This window comes from Toxotes jaculatrix, chromosome 8, assembly GCF_017976425.1.
Source record: "Toxotes jaculatrix isolate fToxJac2 chromosome 8, fToxJac2.pri, whole genome shotgun sequence".
NCBI lineage: Eukaryota > Metazoa > Chordata > Actinopteri > Toxotidae > Toxotes > Toxotes jaculatrix.
This window is the reverse complement of record NC_054401.1, coordinates 5,358,586-5,385,218: the sequence shown is the minus strand read 5'-3', so window position 1 is coordinate 5,385,218 and position 26,633 is coordinate 5,358,586. Positions and strand designations below refer to the sequence as shown.

The 26,633-nt window shown below is 40.6% G+C and overlaps 2 protein-coding genes across 2 annotated transcripts in view; one reads left to right on the top strand and one right to left on the bottom strand.

Annotated features, from left to right (window-relative positions):
* gabbr1a (gamma-aminobutyric acid (GABA) B receptor, 1a) overlaps nt 1-21,140 on the top strand; it is a 61,085-nt gene extending 39,945 nt beyond the window's left edge. Inside the window, exons 16-24 of the mRNA XM_041045356.1 lie at nt 2,769-2,919; nt 6,416-6,548; nt 9,956-10,072; nt 11,548-11,658; nt 12,709-12,802; nt 14,909-15,036; nt 17,104-17,232; nt 18,093-18,236; nt 18,900-21,140. Coding sequence (XP_040901290.1) covers nt 2,769-2,919; nt 6,416-6,548; nt 9,956-10,072; nt 11,548-11,658; nt 12,709-12,802; nt 14,909-15,036; nt 17,104-17,232; nt 18,093-18,236; nt 18,900-19,184 — 1,292 coding nt within the window. The 3' untranslated portion in view covers nt 19,185-21,140. The remainder of the gene's footprint in view (nt 1-2,768; nt 2,920-6,415; nt 6,549-9,955; nt 10,073-11,547; nt 11,659-12,708; nt 12,803-14,908; nt 15,037-17,103; nt 17,233-18,092; nt 18,237-18,899) is intronic.
* Nucleotides 21,141-22,354: 1,214 nt separating this feature from the next.
* On the bottom strand, nt 22,355-24,202 carry tnfb (tumor necrosis factor b (TNF superfamily, member 2)). The gene is made up of 4 exons (XM_041044480.1): nt 23,879-24,202; nt 23,727-23,781; nt 23,556-23,615; nt 22,355-23,261 (listed from the first exon to the last, which is right to left on the bottom strand). The coding sequence occupies exons 1-4, from the start codon at nt 24,059-24,061 to the stop codon at nt 22,807-22,809; spliced, it is 753 nt and encodes a 250-aa protein (XP_040900414.1). The 5' UTR covers nt 24,062-24,202; the 3' UTR covers nt 22,355-22,806.
* Between the last annotated feature and the right edge of the window lie 2,431 nt (nt 24,203-26,633).

The following is a 26,633-nucleotide window of genomic DNA, read 5'->3' as shown; positions in this document are numbered from 1 at the left end:
TGTTCAGACTGCATCCTCTCCTGTAGGTCACATAGCAGATATGCTGTAAATTACACAGATGGAAAACCACTCCATAAACTCTTTTTTTTCTCACAAACAAATGGAAACTCATGCAAGGGAATCTGCAGTTCCTGACAAGTCTTAAAAAACACTGAATTCAGTTTCCACAAAAACCTGAGAAGGTATGAAAAAAATCTTTGATACTTTCTCTTTGCCTGCTGCGGATAGTGATGTTTGTTATAACATGTTTTTGTGTCTGATTGCGGGCCTTTGAGACACTTTTAAATTAAAAGCGAGATGGTTGTGACAGCAGATACTGCATGTAGGGACTGTTCAACCCGTTTCTGTGGAGTTTCAGTCATCACCAGCAGTGTTCATTTTAGTCAAAACTCACATGAATTCATGATTTTTAATTGGCTAATTTTTCCATCTATTTTGTGCTGCCTGTCCATGTCCAGGATACATTTATTTGATAAATTACATCATTAGGATATAATGTTATATACGTCTGGAAAATACTTTAAAAATGTGATATAATAACAAATACTTCTGGGCCATGTTGTTCTCACTGGTTCTCAATCATACTTTTTATCATAAATTTTGTCCAGTGTGATCAAAAAACAGGTTTTAAAATGTTTGCAATTCAACTTGGTGAACTCAGCAGAAACCCTCTGATATTGTCATTCATCAGTCAGATGACACCAGATACACATCGGCTGTGTGATGGCGGTGACACCAATCCAAACAGAGCGTGATGGGCGTCTTGACACCCTGCAACCGTCGAGGGGGCGACACTCTGACACCCTCTGCTGACATCTGACACATCAGCTTCACGCAGTGCTGACACTCCTTCTCTGCTTCCCCTCTGACATGCACACGCACTCTGTCTCCCTCTAATTCTCTCTCACACAGAAACATACCCACAGTAAACACATACTGTAGTGTATGCATGTGTAAATGCTCCCCTGCACTTGCACTCGAGTACAGTCACTCATGCTTACTGTTTAGGTCTACATGTTTATCATGCATGTAGGATATATACAGTCCACACTGGCTTACACAAGAGTGCGTGCGCGCACACACACACACAAATCTGTAGGCAGTCCCAGATTTAGGCAGACAGATAGTCAGAGGCTGTTTAGTGTAAAAAGAGGCTCCCTGTCCATCTGCCCCTCTTTGAACCCTCCTCACTGAGGAATTCTTCTGGTTTAAAGCTACTCAAGCATGAATAATTAGGTAGCACACACACACACACTCACACACAAACTCTTTAAAAACCTAAAGTTCCAACTGTTAATTAAACCTACAGTTATGTAGTTTCCTGCTAAATTACATTAATTACTAAAACTGACATTTAAGTATAAATCATTGGTAACCGCTGATGGTTATTTAACTTCTCTGTGCTGAAGCTGTATCAATATTTCATGGAGGTGGTGGAGAGAGAATAAACTCTGGGCTCTGAGGGCATAAATGCAATTAGTACTTTTATTTAATGCACTAAACAAACAGAATTATAACTACAAGTGCAAAGGCATTTCTTGTTGATTAAAGTTTTGTTCTTCCATGAATTCTGTCATGTAAAATACAGTATAAAGGGCTATTCTCAAATAGAAATAGTTTGAGGGACGCGTTGTCCAGCCCACGTAGGAAATCAGAAGTGTTTATAATTGTTTCGAATGATCAAAGGCAAAGTGAAAACTCAGGCCCCTTCTGAAGAATCACACTGGAACCTTAAAGGTTTCTTAATTAGCAACTGTTCCCACTCGTGTTTTCTGTCAGAAAAGACTGAAACAGTGATGATCTGAATGGGTCAGCCTGGCTTCACGACCCGCCTTCTGACCTTGATTGAAGGTGTGTTAGACACATGGTGAACAGGCGTTTCTTGATGGCAATTTATTTTGGCGATACTGATGTTTAAACAACATTCAGCTGGGCCTTTTTGTTCTCTGCTTACGAGAAATAGAGTGAGCATGAGGAGAAAACTGATACTTAGCTTTATTTGGTGCTTATTGTATCGAATGAAATTCTGTGCAATTCTGTGGTTAAGCACTGATGTGTATCAGACTACAGCTGCATGCTTGCGTCTGTCTAAACAGTGATGGCAAGAAATTGTGTGCAGCAGTTTCTTATCAGTCAGTCAAATGTGCGTCTCAGAAGGCTCAGCGACTCCATCATTGTGAAAAGTTATGAGGAGCTATGGTTTCCACTTAACTCCAGTGATTGGTACTCTAATAATTAGATGCTGATTGCTTATACTTATCATTTTCCATTTGCGAACAAGTTGTGCAGTCATGCAGCCATTTTAAGTCGTTTTAGAGAAGACTAGAAGCTTGTTGGTTCAAACCCAGCACCAGCAGGGTGAACCTGGGTGGGGAAAATGAAACAGCAGCACTTGCCTTTCTCTTCATTACCACCACTGAGATGCCCTTGAGCAAGGTACTTAAACCCCACCTGCTCCAGTGAAACTGCTCAGTGGCAGGCAGACAGGACTTGTGCGTATGTGTGTAACTGTAACTTCTTTACAGAACAATCCAAAGTGGCCACAAAAGTAAAAAATACAGTCCTGAGATGGCTTTTTAAAGTCCAGTCCTCAGCCAACTGTGAAAAGCAATTATTTGGAGCTCCAAGTAAAAGTGATCTGTAGAAGCTTTTATCCCATTAATACAGTGAGATGTGGGATTTGTCCTGGGGTATTGTAATTGCAGCGGTAAAGGTAGGTGGCACTGGAGGCATTTTCACTCATCACATTTCTTTCTCTGTTCATTCAGGTGCTGGACCTCCGGCTGATCGGACAGTGGTGATTGAAGAGTACAGATTCTTGTCTCAAAAGCTGTTTGCGGCCGTGTCCGTCTTCGCCGGCCTTGGCATCCTGCTTGGCATCGTCTGTCTAACCTTCAACATCTACAATGGCAACGTCCGGTAAGTTCTCTAACATTGAACGAGCCCCAAATACAGCATGTGCATTCATTGGAGCTGCAATGATTAGGCAAGGAGAAAGTCTGTAGAAAATCAACTGGCAACTATTTTGAAAATCAATAAATTGATTTAAAGTCAATTTTTAAGCAAAATACCAAATATTTAAAGTGAATGAGTAAGAATTTGCTGTTTTCATCATAGTAAATTGGCTTTTGGGCTTTTGTCTTTGTCCTTCAAAAGGTATGTGATTAGTGAAACCTACAAATAATCATGGAAATAAAGTGGGAGGTCATGGTTAAAAGGATTCACTTTTTTTTTTTAAATCTGAAAATAATTAGAAGTGATAGTTCAGTTAAATGGGATGTCAGTGGCCCAAAGGTTAAAGACACAGGTTTGATACATGAAGGTCACCAGTTTAAGGAACCACAACAGCTCCGAAAATTTGAATCTAGTCAGAGGAAATGACATCCGGCGTAATAATCTCCGGCTGCTCCAGCGGAGCTGATCGCTCAGTGTGGTTGCGGACCATGGGTGAATGTGAATATTTGGTATGACTACAAAGTTAGTGATTTGGGTGTGGCTTTCTGCAATCGAGCAGCTGGTTTCATTGTCACCAGTTAAGCATCGCCCTAGACCAAATGCAAATAGACTTCCTTTAAAGAGTGCCTTTTGATCTAGGATTTCCAAGCTTAATACGTGTCTGTGAACCAAGTGCTGCATATCTCTGATGTCTTTATAACATAGTATTTTTATGTTTGACCTGGGTCAAAGTGATTTAAAGTCCCATAAGACCATGAGCTTATCTGGAGTTTTTTGGAAAGCTGGAGAGGTTTGTTCCTTTGTGGAGCTCAGGCTGGCTCAAGTGTGCAATTCAAGCCCTCGTCTAGCTTTGATTATATTTCAAACACAATTTCACCTGTTTTTACAAAACAAGTTTTCCACCAATTGCCTTGTTAGGAGATAGAAATACATGGCCAGTCCACTTTAAAAACAAGAAGTCAAATGCAATCACCGTCTTAAAGGAGCAGCCCTCTGGAAACTCAAACACTTTGACGCTGTTTAAATATCAGCTGTTCTGTTTGTCCAGTGTCTCCAGTGCAACTACTGTAAAGTTTTAAAAACCTTTTAAACTGCACAGAGTAGGATACAAGCACAACACACACATCACTACATGCAAATCTTATACAGATCGCCTCTTTTTCTATGGCTACTTGAACAATCAGCAAATGGATTTAATAGAAGTCTAGGATTTGGATCCATGTTAAAATCATCGCATCCACAATCGCTTGGTTTCAGACCTCAAACAAACTACACTGAAGTTAATTTGGAAGTTGACTGAGACCGAGACCCTGCATCAGAGTTTGATTGACAGCTTTCGCACCAGACCAAACAAACCAGAGTTCAGTTTAGCCAAACAAAACAGGCGAGGTGTGACAGCTCCCTAAAACATCAACAGCAAACATAAGTTTTTGGACCCTCAGAGTCACACAGAAACCTTCAGCAGTCATTGAGGGATAAAAATACAACATAGAAGAGGAAGAGATACCATTTTTCCTTTTATCAGTAGCCTCGATCAACCATAATTCAAAGCAACCACAATACGTGGTGCATAATAAGGTAATAAGCACTTTACATCAGAAAAAACTCCTGCAGCGCAGTGAAAATCATATATTCATGGTGTGTAACAGCATTAAAGGTTTTTCAGAGGTATCAAAGGCTGGTCTGGGGCCAGTGTGCAAGTGAGAGTGTTTGTATGTATATGTATGTATATGTTAATGTGTGTTTGTATGCAAGCAGCATAAGTGGCAGGAGTGTGTGGTTGTACAGCAAATAAGCAGTGTGCCCTGCAGGGCAGCACAAGGGCAGGTCAACGTGATGAAAAACTAAAAGACGCACACCTACTGCTTAAAGATGAGCAGCAGCTAGAGGAGCAGAGGAAAGCTGCTGTTCTGGATGGGTGGGTGTTACGGTACAGTGCAGATTATATCAAACAAAGTTAAATCTAGAGTTTTTTTGAATTAGAATACGGAGATTGATTCTAATGTGGCAGTAAAATAAAAACATTGTCATAACTCGATAGGACTCGCTATACTTATTTTTTCTTATGATGGTAATTACTTTTTGCTTCATTATCCTTTAAGCTCCTGTCTGTACTTTCACATACAGTACAGTGTTTGAACATGATTACCACAGCCACGCTTCAATGCGGCGGCAAAACTTTCATCTGATTTCAGAAATGTAGGCAGAGGAATATGGATGATAAGGAGCTTAAGGCATCTGCAATTAATTGTTGCCATCATGGCAAAATGAGGTTTAAAAAATTAAAGGATCAGTTCACCCAAATTAAAAAAATACCTTTAATGATATTCATTCAGGTAGTTTAGGTTTTGCAGCAGTAACCATCTTTGATATTGCTCTTGCCACCCTCTTACAGTGTAGGACAAGTGCAAGTGCATTGTGGAAGGATAGTATCCATCAATAGAGGCCGAAATTTACTGTTTCATATGTATACTTTATGGTTAGTGTAAATCCACTTTATTCTAAAAGCGTAGGTATTAATATATAGTATAGTTTTGGGATACCACTTGCCTGACATGGGCCTCCGACTTACAATTACATGCTGGAAATATTGGGAATTTCTGGCACAGATGGTATCTCCTAATTTAAATTGACGTATATGCTGTTTGCATCTGCTTTAACTTGGAAATGAACTGCTGCAAATAACTAGTAGGCTGTTTATCTGAGGCTAACCATCTTGGAATAATGCATGAACGCTGCCAAGTTGAAATAAGTGGTGTTTTTCCTGTTGTTAGCATTGTGAGCATGTTAGCATGCTTACGTTAGCGTTTAGCTTAAGGCACTGCCACATGGAGCTGCTTGCATAACTGTAGACTCTCAGTCTTGTTACCACAAAAATAGTCGGTATTAAAACTGGTGACAGCATGATGAGTGCATTATCCAGAGAAATCAGCATATTGTCTCTGTGCAGGTTTTGGCATCACTGCCAATTCTTTAATTAATTAGGAAAAAGCTCACCTGTCAAACTCAGCTGTGTCAAAATAAGTTCTGCACAGGAATTTCCTTTTTCTTTGTCATGTGAATTTTTTTTTTTTAGCTAGAAAATCCAGTCAGATGTAACAGTTGCTTCACAGAAGGCAAGAAGTCGCCTTCTGTCAACACTGATTAGATTAATGACTGTCAATCACACATCAAAGGAAATGCTCCGGGAAGAGCGGTGTTCCATATTTGACAAAACATGGCCGACTGTGAACCAGCAAATAAAGATGATTAAAATTTCCATTAAAAACCAACACGAGAACAATTAACAGCAGTTGTTGGTATTTCTCAGAGCTGACAGCAGACCACCAACAGAATTAATGCCTGTTTACTTACAAATTTACCTTCAAGCAGAAGCGTAAATTATAACTGCTTTTATAAATGTGTTTGGTTTTTTTTTTTTGTCTTCATGTGTCCCTGTGTGTATCTGTCACCGTTTCAGCTACATCCAGAACTCTCAGCCCTACCTGAACAACATGACAGCGGTGGGCTGCATGATGGCTCTGGCTGCAGTCTTCCCGCTGGGGATTGATGGTCACCACGTCCACCGATCACAGTTCCCCGTTGTCTGCCAGGTAACAGGAGAAAGAGACAGACAAACAGAGAAAAGCCAGAAGGCAGGGAGAGGAGTATGGCTGGGTATTGCCTGCAAATATTTGGTTTCACTGATTTGATTCTGGTACTACAGCGGTAGTTTTTACAAGGTCTGTATCCTGGATAACCTGTATCACAAAGCTGGTTATCTACTGGATCTGTGAACTCCTGTTTCGCTTACCTGTCTCGCTTACAAGTGTGTTCACGTGAAGGAGCCAGAGTTATAGCAGCAGTGAAATTAAGTGCTTAATATGAAATGAGATGAAACGGAAATGCCTGCAGTAAGAATCGGTTACGGTGACAGCAGGAAGGGATGTTCAGCAAGGTGAAATTTCATGAAAATAATCACAACTGGAATAGAATAAGTATCTGTAGAAACACTAGAAATAACTTCCAAATATTAAAACTAAGGCTATGAGTGAGTGTGGCAGTTATTGTGTATGACTGTGCATATTTTAGAGTATTTTTTGGCTTTTTTCTTCCAGAGATGAACAAACTATTCAGAAGTTTTGCATGTGATGCAAAACTTTAATTGCATTGCATTTATAATCATAGGAGCTGATTAACAATGTACAGATTACTTTTCTAACAGTGGACAGAAGAGGGTTCAAGTTTTACTTCCAGTTATTATCACAAAGTCACCTGATGTTATTATGAGCTGTGATGGAATAAGAGCGTAAAAGAATCGGCACTGTCAGGAATTAATCATGCTGCAGTTTCAGTGCAGCTATAATTATCATTATGTATTTATTTATTGTTGTAAAGTCTTTCTCCCTTGTCAGTTGTCGGGGCTGTTGCCAGGTTGTGATTGGATCCTATGAAAATTAACTTGCTTTGGAGCAGGTTAGCTGTGCAGCACAGGCTACCATAATTATACCGTGGTAAACCTTTTATAAGACACCGTCCCTGCCGTGGGACACACCTTGGTCTATACCGGACTCAGTCTCAGTCAGGACCCTCGTGACACTGTTGACTCACACTTGGTTCAAACTTGTAGCTGTCTCCAAAGTGTTTTCCACACAACAGGCAATAACAGTAGGCAAAAAAACTTCTGTGAAAATTTGATTTAATTTACCTTTCAAAGGAGATCAGAGGAATGACTGTAATCAAAAGGCTTGAAGAGCAGTAACCTTTTTATTTTGGCTAACCCACTAATCGTTTTGAGGTACAGGCCACTGAGGGTTAAGGCATACTATCCAAAAGTTTAATATTCACATCAACACCTCTTTGCTCTCAAATCAACGTTGACTCGTTGTATTTGATTTGCAGTGCTGCTGGACCTTGCAGTTATTTTTTGCACTTTGCAGTTACAGCTGTCAGTTTTAGCAAGGCCCTGCCCTACTGTGAAATTGTGTTCCTACTTTAAGCAAAGCCACAGTTAGGTGTTGTGACGCCCTGACAGTTGTGATGTTGCTGCCTGTGGCAAGCAGACACATGCAAACCAAATCAGCAGTTGTTGTAGGATTTTGATCACGCACACTGAGTGGATGAAACATGATCAAAGTTTAAACACTGACATGATTCATTGAGTATTTGCATGTTTTGGTTTTCTGTATTTCAGCCATAATTTTGCCGGGCGCCAGAATAGCCCAGACGACGGGATCCCGGCAGTAATGAGGAGTGGGTGTACTTCTCAGTCACCCACGTTGAATCTTTGTGTTGTGGAGGCGAGAGCGAGATTTCCATTTCTGTCGCTCCTCTGCTCTTTGTCCCTGTCCAGTTATTCTCTCTCATGCTTTGTTCTGTCTCTCTCTGCCTCTGACCTTCTGCTCTGGATTGTTTTTTTTCTGTCTTTCCATCTCTTCAAACTTATATTATCTCTGTCCTGCTCCTGCTCGCTCTCTGCCTCTTGCCTTATCACCTACCTTTTTTCTTCTCTACCCCTGCCTGTTGTCCCCCCCCAACTCCTTGCACCCCTCCTCTATCTATTCATCTATGTTTCCTCTCTATCCCTTCTTTTCTCACTTCCCTCTCCTGTAAAACCTGCAAATTCCTCATCTCCTTCCTTTCCCTGTCTTCTCACCCCTCTTTTTCATCTCACCCCTCTCATCTCCTTTATTCTCCCCCTTTTCTCGTCATATCTCAACCCTTTCCTCCCCTCTACTCTCCTTTCCTTTCCTCTCTGTATCATCTCCAGTTCTTCTCTTCTCTTATTTTCATCTGATTTCACCCTCTATTTTCTTTTTCATCTCACCCTTCTCCTCTGCTCCTCTCTTCTTCCCCTCCTCTCATCATTTTCACCTTTCTCCTCTCCTCTCTTCTCCCCTGTCACATTTAATCTCACCTCTCTCCTCCCTCTCCTCCCTTCTCCTATACCTTCCTCACTTCTCTTGTTTATCTCACTCCTCTCCTCTTCTCTCCTTATCTCATCTCACCTCCTCCCCTCTCCTCTTTTTGTCATCCTCACCTCTTCTCCCCTTTCTCCTTCTCATTTCTTATCTTCTATCTCATCTCAGCCTCTCTTCTCTTTTTCATCTCACTCCCTCCTCACTTCTCCGCCCCCCTCCTCTCCTCTCCTTTCCAATTCATGGATGTATTGGATGTGCGACTGACTGAGAATATGTGCACGGCATGTTTTATTTTTCTGGCTTAATGGAAGAAATCAGCATATAAGGCAAGGGCTTAATTTCCACTGGAGGAGCTTTTAAAAATCCTGTTCCTGTTCCCCTCACTTTTATATCTCAAGTTGATATATTTTTTACTTTACTCTTACTGTTCAGCCACCACAGTCTAAATGAGAAAAGAGAGGAAATGATAAAAATGTTAATATTTTCATCTGAGTCGCCTTCAGTTGTCACTCTGTGCTCAGAGCAGTAACCTTAATGAGATGTGAGTGGTACATGGTCTGTGGACTTTTTTGCCCTGGGTTTTGTGTCTCAGGCTTCTTACAGGCTGCAGTGCCTTGTTGGTGAAATTTATCAAGAATGTACGCAGCCTGTAAGGAATACCTGCAGATACTACTCCCACCTCCTCTCTATGATTTTCATTATAGAAAAAAAAAGGTGATCTGTATTTTTATTTACAGGTAATATTCTTTTAAAAATGTTTGAATAAAACATCAGTTTAAGAAAAGGCAGTGCAAAACAGACCTCTTTATTGTAAAGATTCAAATACAACATTATCTATCACTTCTGTCAAGGACGCTAAACATGGTTGTAAGTGTATTGTGAATGCAGTAACATTATCTTTTTTGAAATGACAATAATAACCAATGTCGGGGTTAGATTGATTTACGTGTAACTGTAACTATAAATGCAGGTTAAATGATATTTGGTTCCTGTGTAGTATCAATAAGCAGTATATAAAAGCATGAAAATGGTTTGTAAAAATTCTCCACTCCACTCTTTCTCCTGTCCTCTCCTCTTTCCTGCCCTCCCTTCTCCTTCAGTTCCGCCTGTGGCTCCTCGGCCTCGGCTTCAGCCTGGCGTACGGCAGCATGTTCACCAAGATCTGGTGGGTCCACACCCTCTTCACAAAGAAGGACGAGAAGAAGGAGAAGAAGAAGGTAAGGAGGACAAGTGGGAGGGAGTGAGGGAGGGATAAGCCTCTCAGCAGTCTCAGGATCATATAGAAAGGATGGGAGAGGGAGGCCTGGCCATGCAGCATGTGTGGCACTGGCTGATAAAAAAAAAAAAAACTTAGAAACTTTGCAGGCTTCCTAGTAACATAAGCTTCTAAGAGGCCAGCTCGGCATGATTCACTTTGGCAGGGTGGAAGCGAGAGTGCAGGGATAAGGGTTTTGGATGCACACTGACATAGATACTGTACTTTACACATGCACACACAAAGCACATGTACCCACGCAAATGCATAGAAACATGCAGAAGCAGATTTTGGGCACACATAACCGGGGCCCTGATGCCAACGTCATCAGCTTTATTTGCATGCCGGTGTGTTGAAGAGTGGGTGTGTATGCATTTATGCTTGTGTGTGTGTATGTGTGTGTGTGTGGGTGTGTGTGCCTCCTCTTGAAGATAGTGTATCCTGGAGCCAGCAAGATACTGCCAGTCTGCGATGTGTTGTGGGAATTTCTAAGACCTAATCAGAAGAATAAGAGATTAAGCCATTTATGGAATATTTATGAATATGGATGAGTATTAAAGTTCTATGCAGAAATCCAACCTTCGGGGGGTTTATTATTTGAGCCAAAGCACAACGAATCGGGTTGACTTTCAACTCTCTTCATGTCCAGAGAAGGGCAATTTGCCAGAGAGCTCTGTGTGAGTATTTAAAGTAACTTTCACAAATTGAGGGGAGACTGAGCGCTTTTCAAATAATTTTTCATGCAAGTCAAGTGAAGAGGCGCCTAGGACTGTGTAATGTGTTTTCGTCTTTATTTTATTTTTCGGTTTTAGTCATTGTACGCTTGAATAGCTGTTACTATGTCGGAGGCGCTGGGAGGGAGCCAGTGTGGTCGAATAAAAAAAGATGTGTGGAAAGACAGAACGGGAGCAAAGTGGGAGAGCTCATTTTTGTTGCTTGTTTTCGGTTACGGGTGCATTGCTTCCATTATAGCTTAAGTTAAGAATAATGGAGTTGATATCAGTCGCTTTGGAAACTGTCCACACAAAAGCAGTGTCATCTCTGTGTGTATAAATGATGATTTCAGGTGGCAGCACAAATATAGCCGCTGCAGCTCCCTGTGTGTCGCTTGGAGACACACACACGCGCGCTAACTCCTGCTGCTCCTAAAATATACTTGGACACACACACATACACACAGATGAGACACATTCAGAAAGACAATTCGTGCCCAGTCATCCAGAAATCACAAGGACGCCTGTCGTATTATTTGTCCTGGTTGTTTGTCTTTGTTTGTGGACTGGCTCGTAATGCCCTTGGATAGTGATGACTGCTGTGTATGTGTGTTTTTGTGTGTGTTTTGTGTGTGTGTGTGTGTGTGTGTGTGTGTGTGTGTGTGTGTGTGTGTGTGTGTGTGTGTGTGTGTGTGTGTGTGTGTCTTTTCTCAAACTCACACAGCAACACTTGGAGCCATGGAAACTCTACGCAACAGTTGGAGTGCTGCTGGCTATCGACTTCCTGTCACTCATGATTTGGCAGATCGTGGATCCTCTGCACATTACGGTCGAGGTAGAGTACGAGAGACAGATGAGATAATTCGTGTGTCATCACCCATTTGCACAGACCGTGCAGCCGCTGTCATCAGTCAATAATGCAGTAATGAGACACTGAGCCTCATTTGTAGAAATGTTCTTTCATTTTGATTCATCTTACACTTAAAGAGCACGATCTAAAACAAGGATAAATACCATGTCAGTACACAAAGCACAGATGGACAGCAATAATATAACAGTGACATTTAGGGCTTGAATAATTATTTGTGCTTGATAATGTTTGATTGAACCATAAGCACTGTTTAAGGTGCCCTGTGGCATTTATCTAATAAACAAGCTTTTGTTTAATGAACTATTCATCAAACGGCCGAACAAACATGTTAAATGCCCTCCCTGCCTTACAAAACATTTATCCTTTAAAGGTCCATTGAAATTGTACATTTAACTTCATTAAACCTGCATTAATCTATCATCAGTCTACAGTTATTTCCAAAAACAGATCTAAGCCAAGCTCCCTTAGACCCAGCATCATAGAACACTTGAATAGAATGAAGCCATTGCTAATGTTTTCAGTAACACCTTTCCTACTATTAGTTAAAATGTCTCTTGTGAAAAAGGCTTATTCTGAAGGTTTGTTATGAATTCCTTGGTGAGACTTTTTGTTTTGCCTAAAGATTAAATATGAACTGTTGTCTTCTTTTCATGGGGGTCTCTAATGATTTTGTAGATGTGGTCATCAGTCCAAATCTGCATAGCACTGATTTTAACTGCAGTCAAAGCTTATCTAGAATTTTTAAATATATATATTTCACGTTTATTGCATATCTGATACTGTGTTAATTCGGTCATCTATAGCTGTTTTGTGAGAAGGACCCTATTTACCCGAGGGGACCAACCGTGCAGTCACTAGGGCTTATGCTTACAGTGCATTTTTGCCTCCTTCTCTAGTGTGCTGCTGTCTCATCGTTTCTTAACATCTCCCACTCTTTATTTCTCTCTCTCTCTCCTTTCCTCTATCTCTTGTATCCATTCCTCTTCCCTCTGCCTCCGTCTGCCATGTGAGTAGAAGTTCACTAAGGAGGCCCCTAAAGAAGATTTGGATGTCCTGATTCAGCCCTTGTTGGAGCACTGCAGCTCAGAGAAGATGAACACATGGCTTGGTATCTGTCCTTTCTTCTTTTATTTTTCTTCCTTTTTTTTTACCCTCTCATTTCTCAATCTGTCCCTTTATCAGTCTCTGCCCTGCTCAGGTTTAGAATAGCTTTGTCACACACATGGACACATGCAGACAAGTGTGCATATGCGTACACACACACACGTCACTGCCATTCACTCTGAATTAAACAACCCCCGCCTCCCTCAGCCCCCGCCACCCCCTTACGTTTGATTCCTCTTTTTTTCCTCTGCTCTCGCTTTTCTCCCTTTTTGCTTCTGTTGTTGTCGGCCCACGCAGTCCCTCTCTCTCTTTCTCTCTAGCTGTCTATCTCTCTGCTGTCTTTCTTAGTGTGGCAGCTCTTATGAAAGTATAATGGTGCTGAAATTCAAATAATGTGGGTCACAAACTGGGCCATTGCCCCATAGCATTTCCTTTCTTGGAGAAGAAAAGATGGTGCTTTAATATCAGGCGGTATAAAGAAACAATGGACAGTCTGAAGAAGTGTCGAAATTCTTCAGTCACACAGTTTCTCTTTTCTTCCCCGTTTTCTCACTTTCACTGTTATATTATCTTTTCTCTGTCAGTCTGTCTAGCTCTGACTGGTTTTCCACATATTCACCCTTTTTGTTCTGTAGTATGTATTGTATCTGCGTTTTTGGTTTTCTACCTCTGCACAACCCAGTCTCCACTACTCATTCCCTCAGTGACCACACTGAAGTGCCTGCAATGTTACTATTACGAGCAAGAAATAGCCTTGTTAAGCCATGTAAAGAAATAACCAAAGTGATTTATGTGACATTACACTTCCAGAAGGTTGAGGGACTTTAAGAAACAGAGTAAAATAGCAGGAAAAAAAAGTATTTTGCTAACAAACTGTGCCTCTGCTGCATGTTAGCGGCTCTGTGAAGTTGTACAGCATGTAGGTTGTACTTGGGCTAAAGGCTATCATGAGTGTACTAACATGCACTGCTAACATGCTAATGTTAAATATTATGTTTAGTGTGCTAGTATGCTAACACAGTACAGCTAAAGCTATTTTTGCAGATATTTGGTAATAAACCAAAGTTATGGACAAATTCCAACTTTGACCTGATGATGCTACAACATGAAAACTTGTGTAATCGCTGAAAATTTTCGAGGGATTACTTATAAAAACTCAGTGGCAATCCATTCATTGGTTGTCAAGAGACTAAGACTAAGAGAACTACAAATTTAAACCTCGTGGTGGTACAAGTGGAAAAGTCAGTGGATCACTAAAGTCATTGGGATTCACTGTCTGGAATGTCTGTACTAAATTCCATAGCTAGACTAACCGACTAGCATTGCCATTTCTGGTGCCACGCTGCTCACATGGATAAATAGGAAATGGTCAAAATTAATACAGCAAATGCTAAGACATCCTGTTTTGAACATTTTTTTTTTTTGCTACTGTTGTGTTTTCCTTTGTACTCCTGATATCCACTGTCTTTAGTACCTTTCAGTGAAAATGAACAAATCTCTAAAAAAGCCTGTACTTTGATGTGTCCATATGCCACTAAGACTGCATCTATCTCCACATCCTGCAATGTGCAATATTCTTACATCACAAAGACTGCTGGATAACAAATATTACTATGGAACACCTCATTTCTGTGTGCACCACCAAACAAAGTAGCTCTGCTGTTTAACTTTGATTATGCTTTCCTCAGCTAACATCTTTCTGTGATTGTATTAATGCAATCACAGTATGTGGTTCACGTACCTTACAGACAAATGGGAGCCAAAGGCTTTGTAAATCTGAAACCAGACGTGATTTGTAAACCAGATTGTGAATGAAAAGCTAAAATTTGACCCCGAAAGCCAGAGTATTAATATTGAACCCCGATAACATACATTTATCTAGAGTTTGGTTATGCAAGTAGTTATTCATCATTTCGTTTTGTTCTTCAAATTGATGAAGATTTGGCCCCATTTGTAAGCATACACACATGCGTACACACACACATACATACATGCATATACTCAGGTGCTCGAGTACTTAAATTATATCCTCCATTGCATTACGCATGTCACAAAGCTACTCGCTCACTCACTCACTCTTTTACCTACACTGTTTTCTCCCTCCCTGCAGGTGTGGTTTATGGCTACAAGGGTCTGCTGCTGCTGCTGGGCATTTTTCTGGCTTACGAGACCAAGTCTGTCTCCACAGAAAAGATCAATGACCATCGGGCCGTGGGGATGGCTATTTACAACGTTGCTGTGAGTCCGAAAAAGAAATGACGCCGTCATACCTAAGCTCCCCTTTCTGCTGTTTCTCTTTCCCTGCAAAGAGCAGTCGATAGCACTCTGAATAACATTAAGGTGGCAATAAGTACGATTTTTATTGCCCCATCGCACAAAATGACCGCAGTATATCTGTGCGGGGTTAATCAATGCCAGTGCTTCCATGATTACTTTGTGTGGTGCTGAGATTTCTGGCCTCGAGAAGACAGTTTCCTGCTCATTTAAGAACAAAACAGGCAACTGGCCAGCATTTCAAGACATTTTACCAGCAAAGGCTTAAAAGCCTCGTTCTCATGGGGCAACTGGTTGCAATTCCTGCAGGTTGTTTATAGAAGTTAATGGAGTTCACAGATAACTTAATGCTCCTTTCAATACCTCTGTCGTGTATTTTTCTTATTTGAGTAGATAATAAGAGTTTTCTACATTCACCATTTTGCAGCGATCTTGTTGTTGGCACAGCAGAATGTACTTGACAACTTTCCCTCTCAAAACAACCTTTGGGACATACTGAGCATCACAGATCGATGATCTAGTATAAAATACCGAAAAGTACATGCTGGTATAATGATTGGTTGGAACAATACGAGACACAGAAACAGGCTTATGTATGAAATATTCAAGCTTTTCCACAAGTGCGCTTTGAGATTTTATTCTCTAAAAGGCAGATCTCTGGATGCATTTCTGTCCAAATCATAACACTGCCAGTGCAAACTGCTGTCTTATATGAATCATAAATTTTGATGCTTATGGTGCCTGTGGTGCTGTGATAGTAACATATCTCGGGTCTCTTTTGTAAAAATGAAAAAATGTTCTCATTGGGACTTCCTGGTGAAATGAATGTTAAATCAATAAAACATGAAAGGGTGCATCAAAAACCTTTACAGTGGTGGAATCTCATGCATCTCAAGCTTTCCTTAGGTTTGTAGCCGAGTACTCTGTCCTTTAGCTTTAGCGCCGAGCATATATATGGCAAAAACTCTGTGCACAGTGTGCGTTATGCATTATCTTTGTGTGTGGATGGCAAAGACTGCATCCACAGAGCTTTATATGGAGCTATTACCTTGCCCTGTGGCAAGAGTAGGTTTAAAAATGTTCTCATTTGGGCACTAAAGTAGAGTGGTAAACGCAACCATCAGTCATAAACATTTTTCAGTGACTGTTAATAGCAAGTGAATCATCTTAAATGAAGCCACCTTGGATGCACTTTACACCAAAATGGCTGCCATTATGTTCACTTTAGCCACTTTAGACAAACACTCGCTGCCATTTCCTGACACTTCTGACACAGGGTAACTTTGAAATTGATGTAAAATGTCTGGAAAAACTTTAACTGCCAGAGGAGTTTCTCTGTTTTGATCAAAAGCAGGCAAACATTTTTTTCTTGTAAAGTTTTAAACTGCCATTTTACAAAGTTTCCTGTCCTCCTTTGGATTCCCATTAATAAATAAAAGAGGACGCATCCTAATGAGCATCCAAACACTTATCAACTGTAAACTTTGTGGATATGTAATTAATAAAATGGACTTCCATCAAGGAGAGGATTTATCATTGATCTATCGTTCATGTTTATTTATGACAGAATTAAATGAAGCTTGCGAGCTCATTTCATCACATGGTTCCATGATGTGAGGCGAGTCTAATTTTATTATTTCATGTTATGATATACACATTTCAGTTTTATGGTGAATAGTTAATGGTGTCTGTAAAGGGACCTCCTTCCTCTATGCTAAGCTGTGAGCTTCAGGCCCTGATGAGATGACAATGTGATGATTGTCAGTGCGCTGTTGTCACTTCAGTCATGACTTTTTAATGCTGTTTTCACATGGGAGCCCTCCCCGGAATGATAAACAGATGCCTAATGCTTTTATGGATGCGATTTTCCTCCCCTCTTGTTCTCTCACTTTCCGACTCTACTTTATTCTCCACCCTCTCCCCTCTGCCTCCTTCTTTCTCTTTACTTAAGACTCACTCTTACCTTTTCCTGCTCCTTTGTTTCAACTTCTCTTTTTTTCTTTCTGTTTCTCTGTGTCTCTCTTCCTGCAGGTCCTGTGCCTGATCACGGCTCCAGTGACTATGATCCTGTCTTCGCAGCAGGACGCCTCCTTTGCCTTTGCGTCTCTAGCAATAGTCTTCTCTGCCTACATCACTCTGGTTGTGCTTTTTGTACCCAAGGTACTGATGCCTTTAGGAACGGCTGCACACACTGACAATTACAGTCCAAAGGTCACACATTCCACACATTCTCTGTGTCTTTAGGACCAGACAGTGCATGAAAATGATGAACTTCTGGAAGTTCCCATTGTTCAGTCTGACACCCACACAAACTTTGATGTTGAGTGCAGTGCAACATTGGACTGGTTGTGACACTAAGTAAGAAGGCTACTTAAATGATCAGATCTTTAATACGTTGTTTGATTTTGTCACTAAGGTGTCTGTGAAATTACAATAAAGGTGGTTAATATAATGTTTTTACATATGTAGCTGCTGGAAACATTTGGGTTTCCAAAAGAAAATGTTCTGGAACAAACAAAGTGAGTTATTTTACACGCTTGGCTGCAGCTACAGTGATTTGTTTGAAATAAATAGAAGAGGAGCTGGGTAGTGCTCATGAGCGCTGCTGTAGACGACTGTGCAGACAGAGGAAAGAGTGCCACCTACAGAAATTCAAACAGAAAATCATTAAGAGAAAATCCAAGGAAAAAATAAAAAACATCACAATATCGTCACCACTGTTTGATTGTCAGGCTATTTCTGGGAGCTCAGTGCAGAGACAGCACAGCAGTGAGCGCTGAGCATGAAAGATGTCGCCAAAATAAGAAAAAAAATAAAAGTAACATCACTTTAGATTAACTTCAGTGATGAAAACCTTATTGAGCCTGCAGACAAGTGTGAGAGATTTGGCTAAGAGGGTCGCAAATATTAAAAATGTGCTCTCCTTAGGCATTCTCAACAGATGGTTTATTCATTCAATGCAGAGCTCTCTCAGGCCTGATTTTGTTCTTTATTGACTTTCTGCTCCTGTGGCGGTCCAGATGCGGCGCCTCGTCACCCGCGGTGAGTGGCAGTCGGAGCAGCAGGACACTCTGAAGACCGGCTCTTCCACCAACAACAACGACGAGGAGAAATCCAGGCAGCTTGAGAGAGAGAACAGGGAGTTACAAAAGATCATCCAGGAGGTGAAGATAGTAATCACACTGCACAGGCTGATTTATTCATTTCATTTCTAAGATTTCTGAGCACTACATAAACATTTAATAAGTTATTAATGGAAAACAGTTCTTTAATGTGGTTGTAAAAGCAGATATTAGGAAATGTGAACATATTTTATGACATTTTAGCTGTGTTTTAGTATATTATACTTTTTATACAGCAGTCTTCACTTATGGGGTCCATGGGAGGGGTCATAGCTGTTGACAGATACATTAATAAACATTTATATCTACACTGTAGCCTATTTAGCATGCTAATTACAGTGTTAGCAGAGGTTCAATAGCCAGAAATACAAATGTTTATTAATCTGCTTCTCACAGATGATATGAAAAATATCATCAATATCTTTTTTAAGTCATGTAACTGGGATTATAACCTCATGTTCATGAGAGATCTGACTGCATGAGTGGATACAAGAAGATACACATTGTGAAAAAGATGTTTAAACAAAAGCATAACTAATACATTTTAATATGTAAGATATGGATAAATATCTTATGACTCAGTTAAAACGTCTAAAACACTGAGATTTAATATCTGATTCCTGCTTAGAAATGCTAAATAAGGGGAATTAAAGTTCTATGTTAGCCTTACATCGACTGAACACTCTCTTCGCGTTATGTTTTCAGAAAGAAGAGAGGGTATCAGCACTCCGCAACCAGCTGGCTGAGCGACAGTCTCTACGTAACCGCCGCCGACCCTCCACAGGCCAGAACCAGAACCACAACGCCCCCCCGCCCTCGTCCCAGCCGGATCCCAAGTCTCTGCTTCCACCGCCAGGCTACCCCAACCCCACCACAGACAATCACTCGCTTCCGCCCTCCTTCTCCAACTCTTCCAACCTCTACCCAGCAGACAGCAAGATGAGCCGCAACCACTGTCACAACAGCCAGATCCCACTGCTGTATAAATAGGCGATCACGGGAGGGAGGCAGTCACACAGTGCACACAGGGGACACAAAACACAGGGAGACACTGTGACTTTCACTTGTTTGGGGCGATGAGCACAGCGGTGTAGTGACACTGTTTTAAAATACGGCGTGGAGTCACAAATAGGTACACAGGAGCGCTTTACACTTGGCAGCTTCGGGGAAAGTCATGCAGGTAACACCCATCCTCACAGTTTTGATCTCACTGTGTTCAACTCAGCAACAAGGCACTTGTGACTGGTCAACACAGCGACAAGCACATCTCCAGACTAACGGCACTCAAGGTCCTTTTCAAAGGTGAAGTGAATGGATAGATCTCTTCGTCATTCCTCTCCCTCATTCGTTATCTCCTTCTGTTGTGGAGACAACCACATCGAGGATCTTAAAAGGAAAAGTTTGTGTTTGTGTCTTTGCTAAGTCGTCTCCACCTTTTGTCTTTAAAGTTTGTTGACTAGACAAGCACAGTAGTGATTTATATTGTTCTGTAATATCTGACCTGTTTCGTCATGGAGTTGTTGTTCAATTATTTGTTTACTTTTCCGGAGAGTTGTGAAAGCTGAAATTTACAAAGGGACTAAGCAATGTACAGTTTTTTTCCCAACGTTTCCTCTGTAGGGCGGCTGAGCTCGACTGTGTGGAATTCTGGTTTCACTGAAAAGTGATAATGTGCATTATTAAATAGCCATAACTGAGAAGAGTCAAGGAGCTTGGCATGTATGGACGTTTGTTGTCAGAACTGTGTTTTCAAGTACGGCATTGCATCTTAAAAACCCAGTGTTTTGCTGATGGATGAATATTACACCCATTTTACAGGAGAAAATTATAAAAGCTTACAGATGTATGAGGACAATTTTGATAGTTTTGCCATTTAAAATGATGTTTTGCAATGTATTTTTTGAGATTTGCGTTGTATCTCTTTAGCAGTAAAGTACAGTAGTAGCCATCAAATAAATCCCACATCCTGCACCTCAAGTATCATGCAGATGTTACTGGCTACTGCTGCAGCCACAGTCACTGCAGCTGATTGTTATATTTTGTAGGTAATAACTGAAGGGGACTTAAAAATCTATAACTATGAAACTCCAGATTCCAACTTAACAGAAGAATAGTTTGTACTTTCTGCCTCCTGAAAATAAAAGCCAATTTATATTTCTACAGCAGCAGCGAGATGTGGGGCTTCTGTGATGGCTGTTTCTGTAGATATTCAGAGAAAGCACAGTTTTTATACACATGAAATTTGTTACATGTCATTATTGTGAGCCTTTTTATTTTGAAAGGATGTTGTTGTTTTTTTTAAGTTTTCCCATAACAGACAATCTGGATGGACGCTCATTTGTTTGTACTTTTCTTTCTCATTTTGCCTTTGAATAACTGTAAATGTATCACAGAGGGATATAAGTAATGTGACATACTGTATTTATTCAGCAGTTAATCTGGATGTACTATTTCATTCATGAGCTATTTCCAGATTTTATAAAGCAATGATACCTGAACAGCTTTATCAGCAGGTAAAACAATACTTTGTCAAATGTTTTTAAATATATATATATACTTCAGTGTGCACTTTAAACTGAACAAACTATGGTTATTCCACTTTATGTTACTGTTATTCTAATACATCTTAGCTCAGGGTATGGAGAAGGACAGTCATAAATGAATGAAATAGGCCATATTTATTAACTGTGCAGTTCATGGATCAGATAGTGTAACATATGAATGCAGAAATAATTTAGGAAATGTTCTATTATCTCGCACATATATGACAATATACATGGATTTGGGGATATTTGTATTCACTATATCTAAGATCTTAAATGTTAATATATTTCAGAGTATGTGTATGCAAATATATGGGTACCATAAATAAAAATAATTGTTTTTTCACATGGTATGTTTGTGTTTCAGTGATACCTTTTGTATCATTGGAAATGTAGAACAAGAAGACAGTAATTAATTAGAAGAGTTAATTCCCCAAACACAGCCCCGATTCTGTAATTATCTGAAAGTTTGAAATTATTAGTGGATTACTAGTGGATCTTTATTTCAACTCAGCTAAATCCTATTTGTAAAATAAAAGCACAGTTTCACAATGTATTTTCCAGGTTTTATCTTTTTAGAAACATGAACCTTTTGTCGAACAGCTCCCTAATGTAAAAACAAAAGTCTTAAGATCCTGTGGATTACATAGCTGAGCTTATTTACGTCATCCACTAGATGTCAGCAGTTATTTATTGCTTTTCTGACTCACGATGACCTTTCAAGCAATTAACTCTGTCAGGTTGAGTATATTTGCCAGTGAAACTTAATAGTTTTCACCAAGTTGACCCACGGGAGTCCAAGAGCAAATAAACTCTGAAAAGGAGGTCATTAGATAAAAGTGGGAAGTGGTTTTCAACACAATATATCCAGCTGCAAAGGCCGGTGGGAACTTCATTACTGAGACAATAAGTGGATGTTTGTAATTAAATGAGAGCAAAGTAAACAAATTGCTCCCAAGTACAGTACAATCAGATAATTGTATAATGTGTAATTTTAGATGATGACAGTCAGAAAACCAGCTATGCTGTAGTCCCATGACCCCACAACACACAAACACACACACATACACACAATGTATGCTTTCCAGCTGACTGCAGATGAGGTATGTGGTAATATGCTGAAAATGGTTGGTGGTGTGGAGGAGGGGGGAGGCTGAAAGGTGTGTAGGTGTGTGTGTGTGTGTGTGAGTGCGTGCGCAGGCGCGTGTGAGTGAGTGTGTGAGGGTGGGATGGGGGGGTGTCGGTGGGGAAAACCCGCTCTGGGCTGAGGCTTCTGTGGGCCTCCACCTGACACAGCATTCAGTGAGACTCAAAAAAGCAGGAAATTCCCCTTGTGTTGTCTGATCTAACAAAGGAAGTATTTGCTGGCTGTGGAGGAATTTCATAGCAGCTTTTGCCAAGTAGTAGACCAAGTCTACTGTAGTGTGTGTGTGTGCGTGTGCGTGTGCGTGTGTTTGTGTGTGTGCGTGAGCTACTGCCCTGGCTGGCTGGAACTGTTTGCCAACTCAGCAGCAACTTTCTATCAGGTATTTCAGTGATGAAATTAGATCATACTTTGAACTGACACGAAATTGTGATTTTTTTTGCTTTTTAATAAAGTTTAAGTGCATAGAAAGTACATAAATATAATCTTTGAAACCTAACCCCAACATTTTAAATATAAATAAATACAAATAAATATATAAAGACTGCAATAGTATGGGATGATAACAAGTACGTACACAATCCTCATGATCCTTGAACCTTAACTCTGCAGTGAAGAGCTGTGTCGTCATCCGGTACAGCAGAGAACATGTAGCCTACTACAATCTCAGGTCAGCATAAATAATGTACAAAAGTGCCTAAAATAGAAATAATGTTTCAAACTGTTACAGTTCATAGGATTTTAAAAAATCAGCACAAGTTTTATCTCCATTGAGATTTCAACATTTCTATATCACCATGAAGATGAATAGTAATAAAAATTACATAATACTAAAAAAAAAAAAAAAAAAAAAAAAATTGTTAAAAATAGCCAATCCTCATGGCACTGTGCATAGCTCTTCTCTATCAATATCACAACAGTCTTTTCAAAGTGCAAACACACCAAAGAAAGTCTTGCCTGCATCAGTCTCTAGCTCTGATAGCTGGTTGGTTTCTGTCCACAGCTTGTCTCCTCTATACAGCTGAAACACTGCACCCAGGTAAATGGCGTTGTACCAGCCCTGTCCATCTCTGTAGCTGCCCTCCTGAGCAGTGGTTTGGCACGCCGACCTCACCGCACTCATCAGAGATACCTTCCTGCCAACGGAGTCTGAGAACCGCCAGATCCTGTGGCTGAGAGGTGTGAAGTGTCTTCCTGCTCCCTCCTCGTTGCCATCACTGCAGGAGACTCTGAACGACGCCTGGCTGTAGACGAAGTAAAGGCCAGTTCGTGGGATAACAATCTGGTTGTTTACCAGCTGGAAGCCGCCCTGAGCGAATGCCTGGCCTTGACCATCCTTCCATTCCAGTTGTTTTTCCAAGCTCTCGTCTTCGTAGCTACCTGGAAAATGGAGAAGAAGAAGCACCATTACAGCCCTGAAAACACCTGAGTTCTTCTCTGCTGGGTCTTAAACACAGGAGCGAATAATTAACAGGTATGATGTTAGGAAAGTGGGATGAAGTCAATGAATAACTTATGCAACAAGTTCCTTGTAGTGCTCCTGGCTAACATACTTCTCAATGAAAGTAACAAATATCGCACAAGTGGAAGAAAGAGTCTGAAAGACTCTTTGGGAAGCCAAGCTCATGAGCCCATTGTTTATTGAGAACCAACCCAAGGTAGGCAATGACTCACCTTCTAAATGGATGGCTGCCTTGGCTTTGCTGCTGATTCGCTTCAGCGTGTAGTGGGGATCTGAGGAGAGGAGGACAAATGTGAGCTTGTCTCAAAAAACCCACAAAGACTTAAATATATCCCACAAAACCCCTCAGAATTTTTTAAATGAGCAACCATCCATATAATCACCTGTTTCCTCAGCAGAGTCGTTCTTGATTAATGTTTCTGTTCGGCCTAATTGTGTCTGTATGGAGGGGAAAAATAGATTGATTAGAGACACTAACATGGGCATTTCATTTCTTGAAGATGTCATATCAAATTGAAAGAGAGACCATCCTTACCGTCATTTCTCGGCCATTCCAGTACCAAGCAAACAGCAGGATGCCTCCTACACAAAGGGCCGCAATGAGAAGAACACCGAACACCTTCCATATCCACTCTGTAGATGACTTCTTTTCCACCAAAACAACGGTCCTCTCCGTAGGACCCATCTCCAGGTCGCCCGGTGCAGTTGTGTATTCCATCACACTGTGCACAACTCTTATGTCAGAGACGTTACGGCTTGCTGTTAAGGACAATCTACAAACTAAATACTTGGCTGGATGCTGTGTCTGTGTCTTCAAGTGCTTCCAGTGCTCAGTGGTGATACTTCTCTCTTTGTGTTGCTTTTGTGTTAGAATGAACTTGTGCCAAAGAGCTTGTAGTATTTATGCTGCCGCAGCTGCTTCAGCAGAAGGGAAACTCCAGTGATGTCACTCTGTAAGTGGAGACAGTGCAGCAGGCAGCAGCAGAGCGACCTGGGCCATGGAGAGAAAAGAGCCGCGGCCGAGCGGGGAAAGAGAAGTCACAGAATTTTTAGTGGAGTTTTACCAGAGAGTGGAACCCAATGGGAGTCGTGGTTTCAGGATGGGAAAGTGGTTGGTCTCTACTTTCAGGTTTTAAAAAATTACACAGTGTTGTAATACACACACACACACACACACACACACACTGCGCACATATTGAGACAAACACAAAGTCACAAACAGACATAAACACATGTTCACTGCTGACTGGACCCACCCACAAAATGTAAGCTTTGTAACTGCTGAGGTGAACAGTCAAGCACAGATAACCATAAAGCTATTTTAAGTGTCTATTAATGTGCAAACATTTGTTATTGTGTTTTACTGGTTCGTGTTCATCATTTGTTCATACAGCAGCCTGCCCACAGGAGTAGTCATAGTTGTCAACAGACTGATTAACAAGCTCTTATATCTGCTCACAGCTGCATTATAGTTTATTATAAACCTTTAAAATCGAATAAGCGCAATTAAAGGAAAGTGCTGAAGCTATTTTAATTCTTATCTTAACAAACAGAAATGCACAGTCAAATACCTAAACTGTTAACTCAATGATAGCTGTCTCAAGAAATCTTAATGAAAATGTATGCACAGTAAAGAGTTACCGTATGACAAGATATCTAAAAACACAAGTGTGAAAAACAACATGTGCTCAATCAAAAGCACAAGTTACAAGTTTAATAAATCGCTATATTAAAACACTTGTACCGCACTGTGATTGATTGTGTTTTTCTCTAAAATGCCCCATCACATTGTGGGGTTTTTTTTTGGGAGACTTTCTCTTTTTCCGCGTGACATAGTGTGTATACTTAGAAATACATTTTTATTTTTGAAATCTACTTCAGTCCCAAAAGAGAAAATTGAGAAAAACTTGGCAGCCCTCGTCTTTCTGTTTCAGAACTGGGGGATGATGTAACTCAGTCCAAACCACTCAACAAACAGGTTTTTACAGTTCTGCTTAGTGACGATTAGCTCAGTCTCAGTTTCCCCATTTCACTTTCTCATCTGACTTTTTGGGTTTGAGACACAACATGGTCTGGGCTTTTTATCCCACATGCCTGAAATGTCCAATGAAAGTTCTGTTTTCATGTGGCAGTCATTTTTTTAGCATTACTTGTGAATCTCTCTCATTAAGTCTCCCTTGTGTATTACTGTTTCTTGGTTGTTCGGCCAGGGTGTAGAAACTTTTGAGTGGGTGGGGTGGGGGTGGGGGGCAGGCACATTTGTAAAGCGAGTAAAATGTTTTAAATGATTGCATGGTTTATTCAGTGTATTATATTAATGCCAAACATTCTGTGTCACTTTGTGGTTATTTTTGTGTCTTTTTTGTCGTTTTGATCTTTATGGCTGTTTTTATTGCCTCTTTGTTTTGCCGTTTTGTTCCTGTTTGTCGTTTTTTGTCTCTTCGAGGTCCTTTTTTTCTCACTGTGGTGGTTTTGCGTTTCGTATAGGTTTTCTGGTGTTTGTGGTCCTTTCTTTGTTTGTTTGTAGTTGCTTTCATCTGGTATCATTTATCATACTAAGAAGTCAACTGCCTACCATTCTCTGACTTTGGTAGAGGGGGGGACCCCCAAGGAGGCAACAATCAGATTTCCTGGCCATCCCTCTGGCCCTCCCCCTGCAATGTGGCTTTGAGTGAATTGTGTGTTTGTGTATCTTAGAAACCTGTCAGGATTCAAGTGCCGTAACGCTGAATACTAATGTTGTAGTTTTAAGTGTGTGTGTCGTTATGTGTGAAATCAGAGTTGAAATTACACTCCCAGGTCTGACCATGACGGTTTTATTCCAACATGCAAACACAAACCGACCGCGAGATGTTGCAGGATGATATCATCCTCACCATCCCCATACGCACCCACATGACTCTCACACACAAACCAATTTACACGTTGCCTCATTACAGTTCCTCCTGCTCACTCACCCACCACCTCTAGATTATTCATATGAAGATTCGCCGGATGATGTTCTTGGTTATCATATCCGGTGTGCTCAGACTGTACAGGAAGCTCATATATGGCTTAGATTCCCCAACTCTATCACTTAGAAAACAACCACGACATTGCTGTCAGATCCATACCGACGTTCTATCTCGATGTGACAAAGAAAAACAAGAATACAAGCTACATTTAGTGCTAAATATCCGAGGAGAAAAAACATACATCTACAAATAGCAGGAAATTATACTTCCCTTTTTCAGTACACCTCACTTGGAGATTGTGTGAGCATATAAATGCTAAACATGGAAAGGTTATCA

What these genes read in the sequence shown, in the direction of transcription:
- tnfb (XM_041044480.1), bottom strand. Translation starts at nt 24,061, where the DNA reads ATGGAATACACAACTGCACCGGGCGACCTGGAGATGGGTCCTACGGAG. An exon ending in GGAATGGCCGAGAAATGACG is followed by an intron (nt 23,782 to 23,878) that starts GTAAGGATGGTC and finishes CCCTCCATACAG; the next exon opens with ACACAATTAGGCCGAACAGA. An exon ending in GGCAGCCATCCATTTAGAAG is followed by an intron (nt 23,262 to 23,555) that starts GTGAGTCATTGC and finishes TCCATTTTCCAG; the next exon opens with GTAGCTACGAAGACGAGAGC.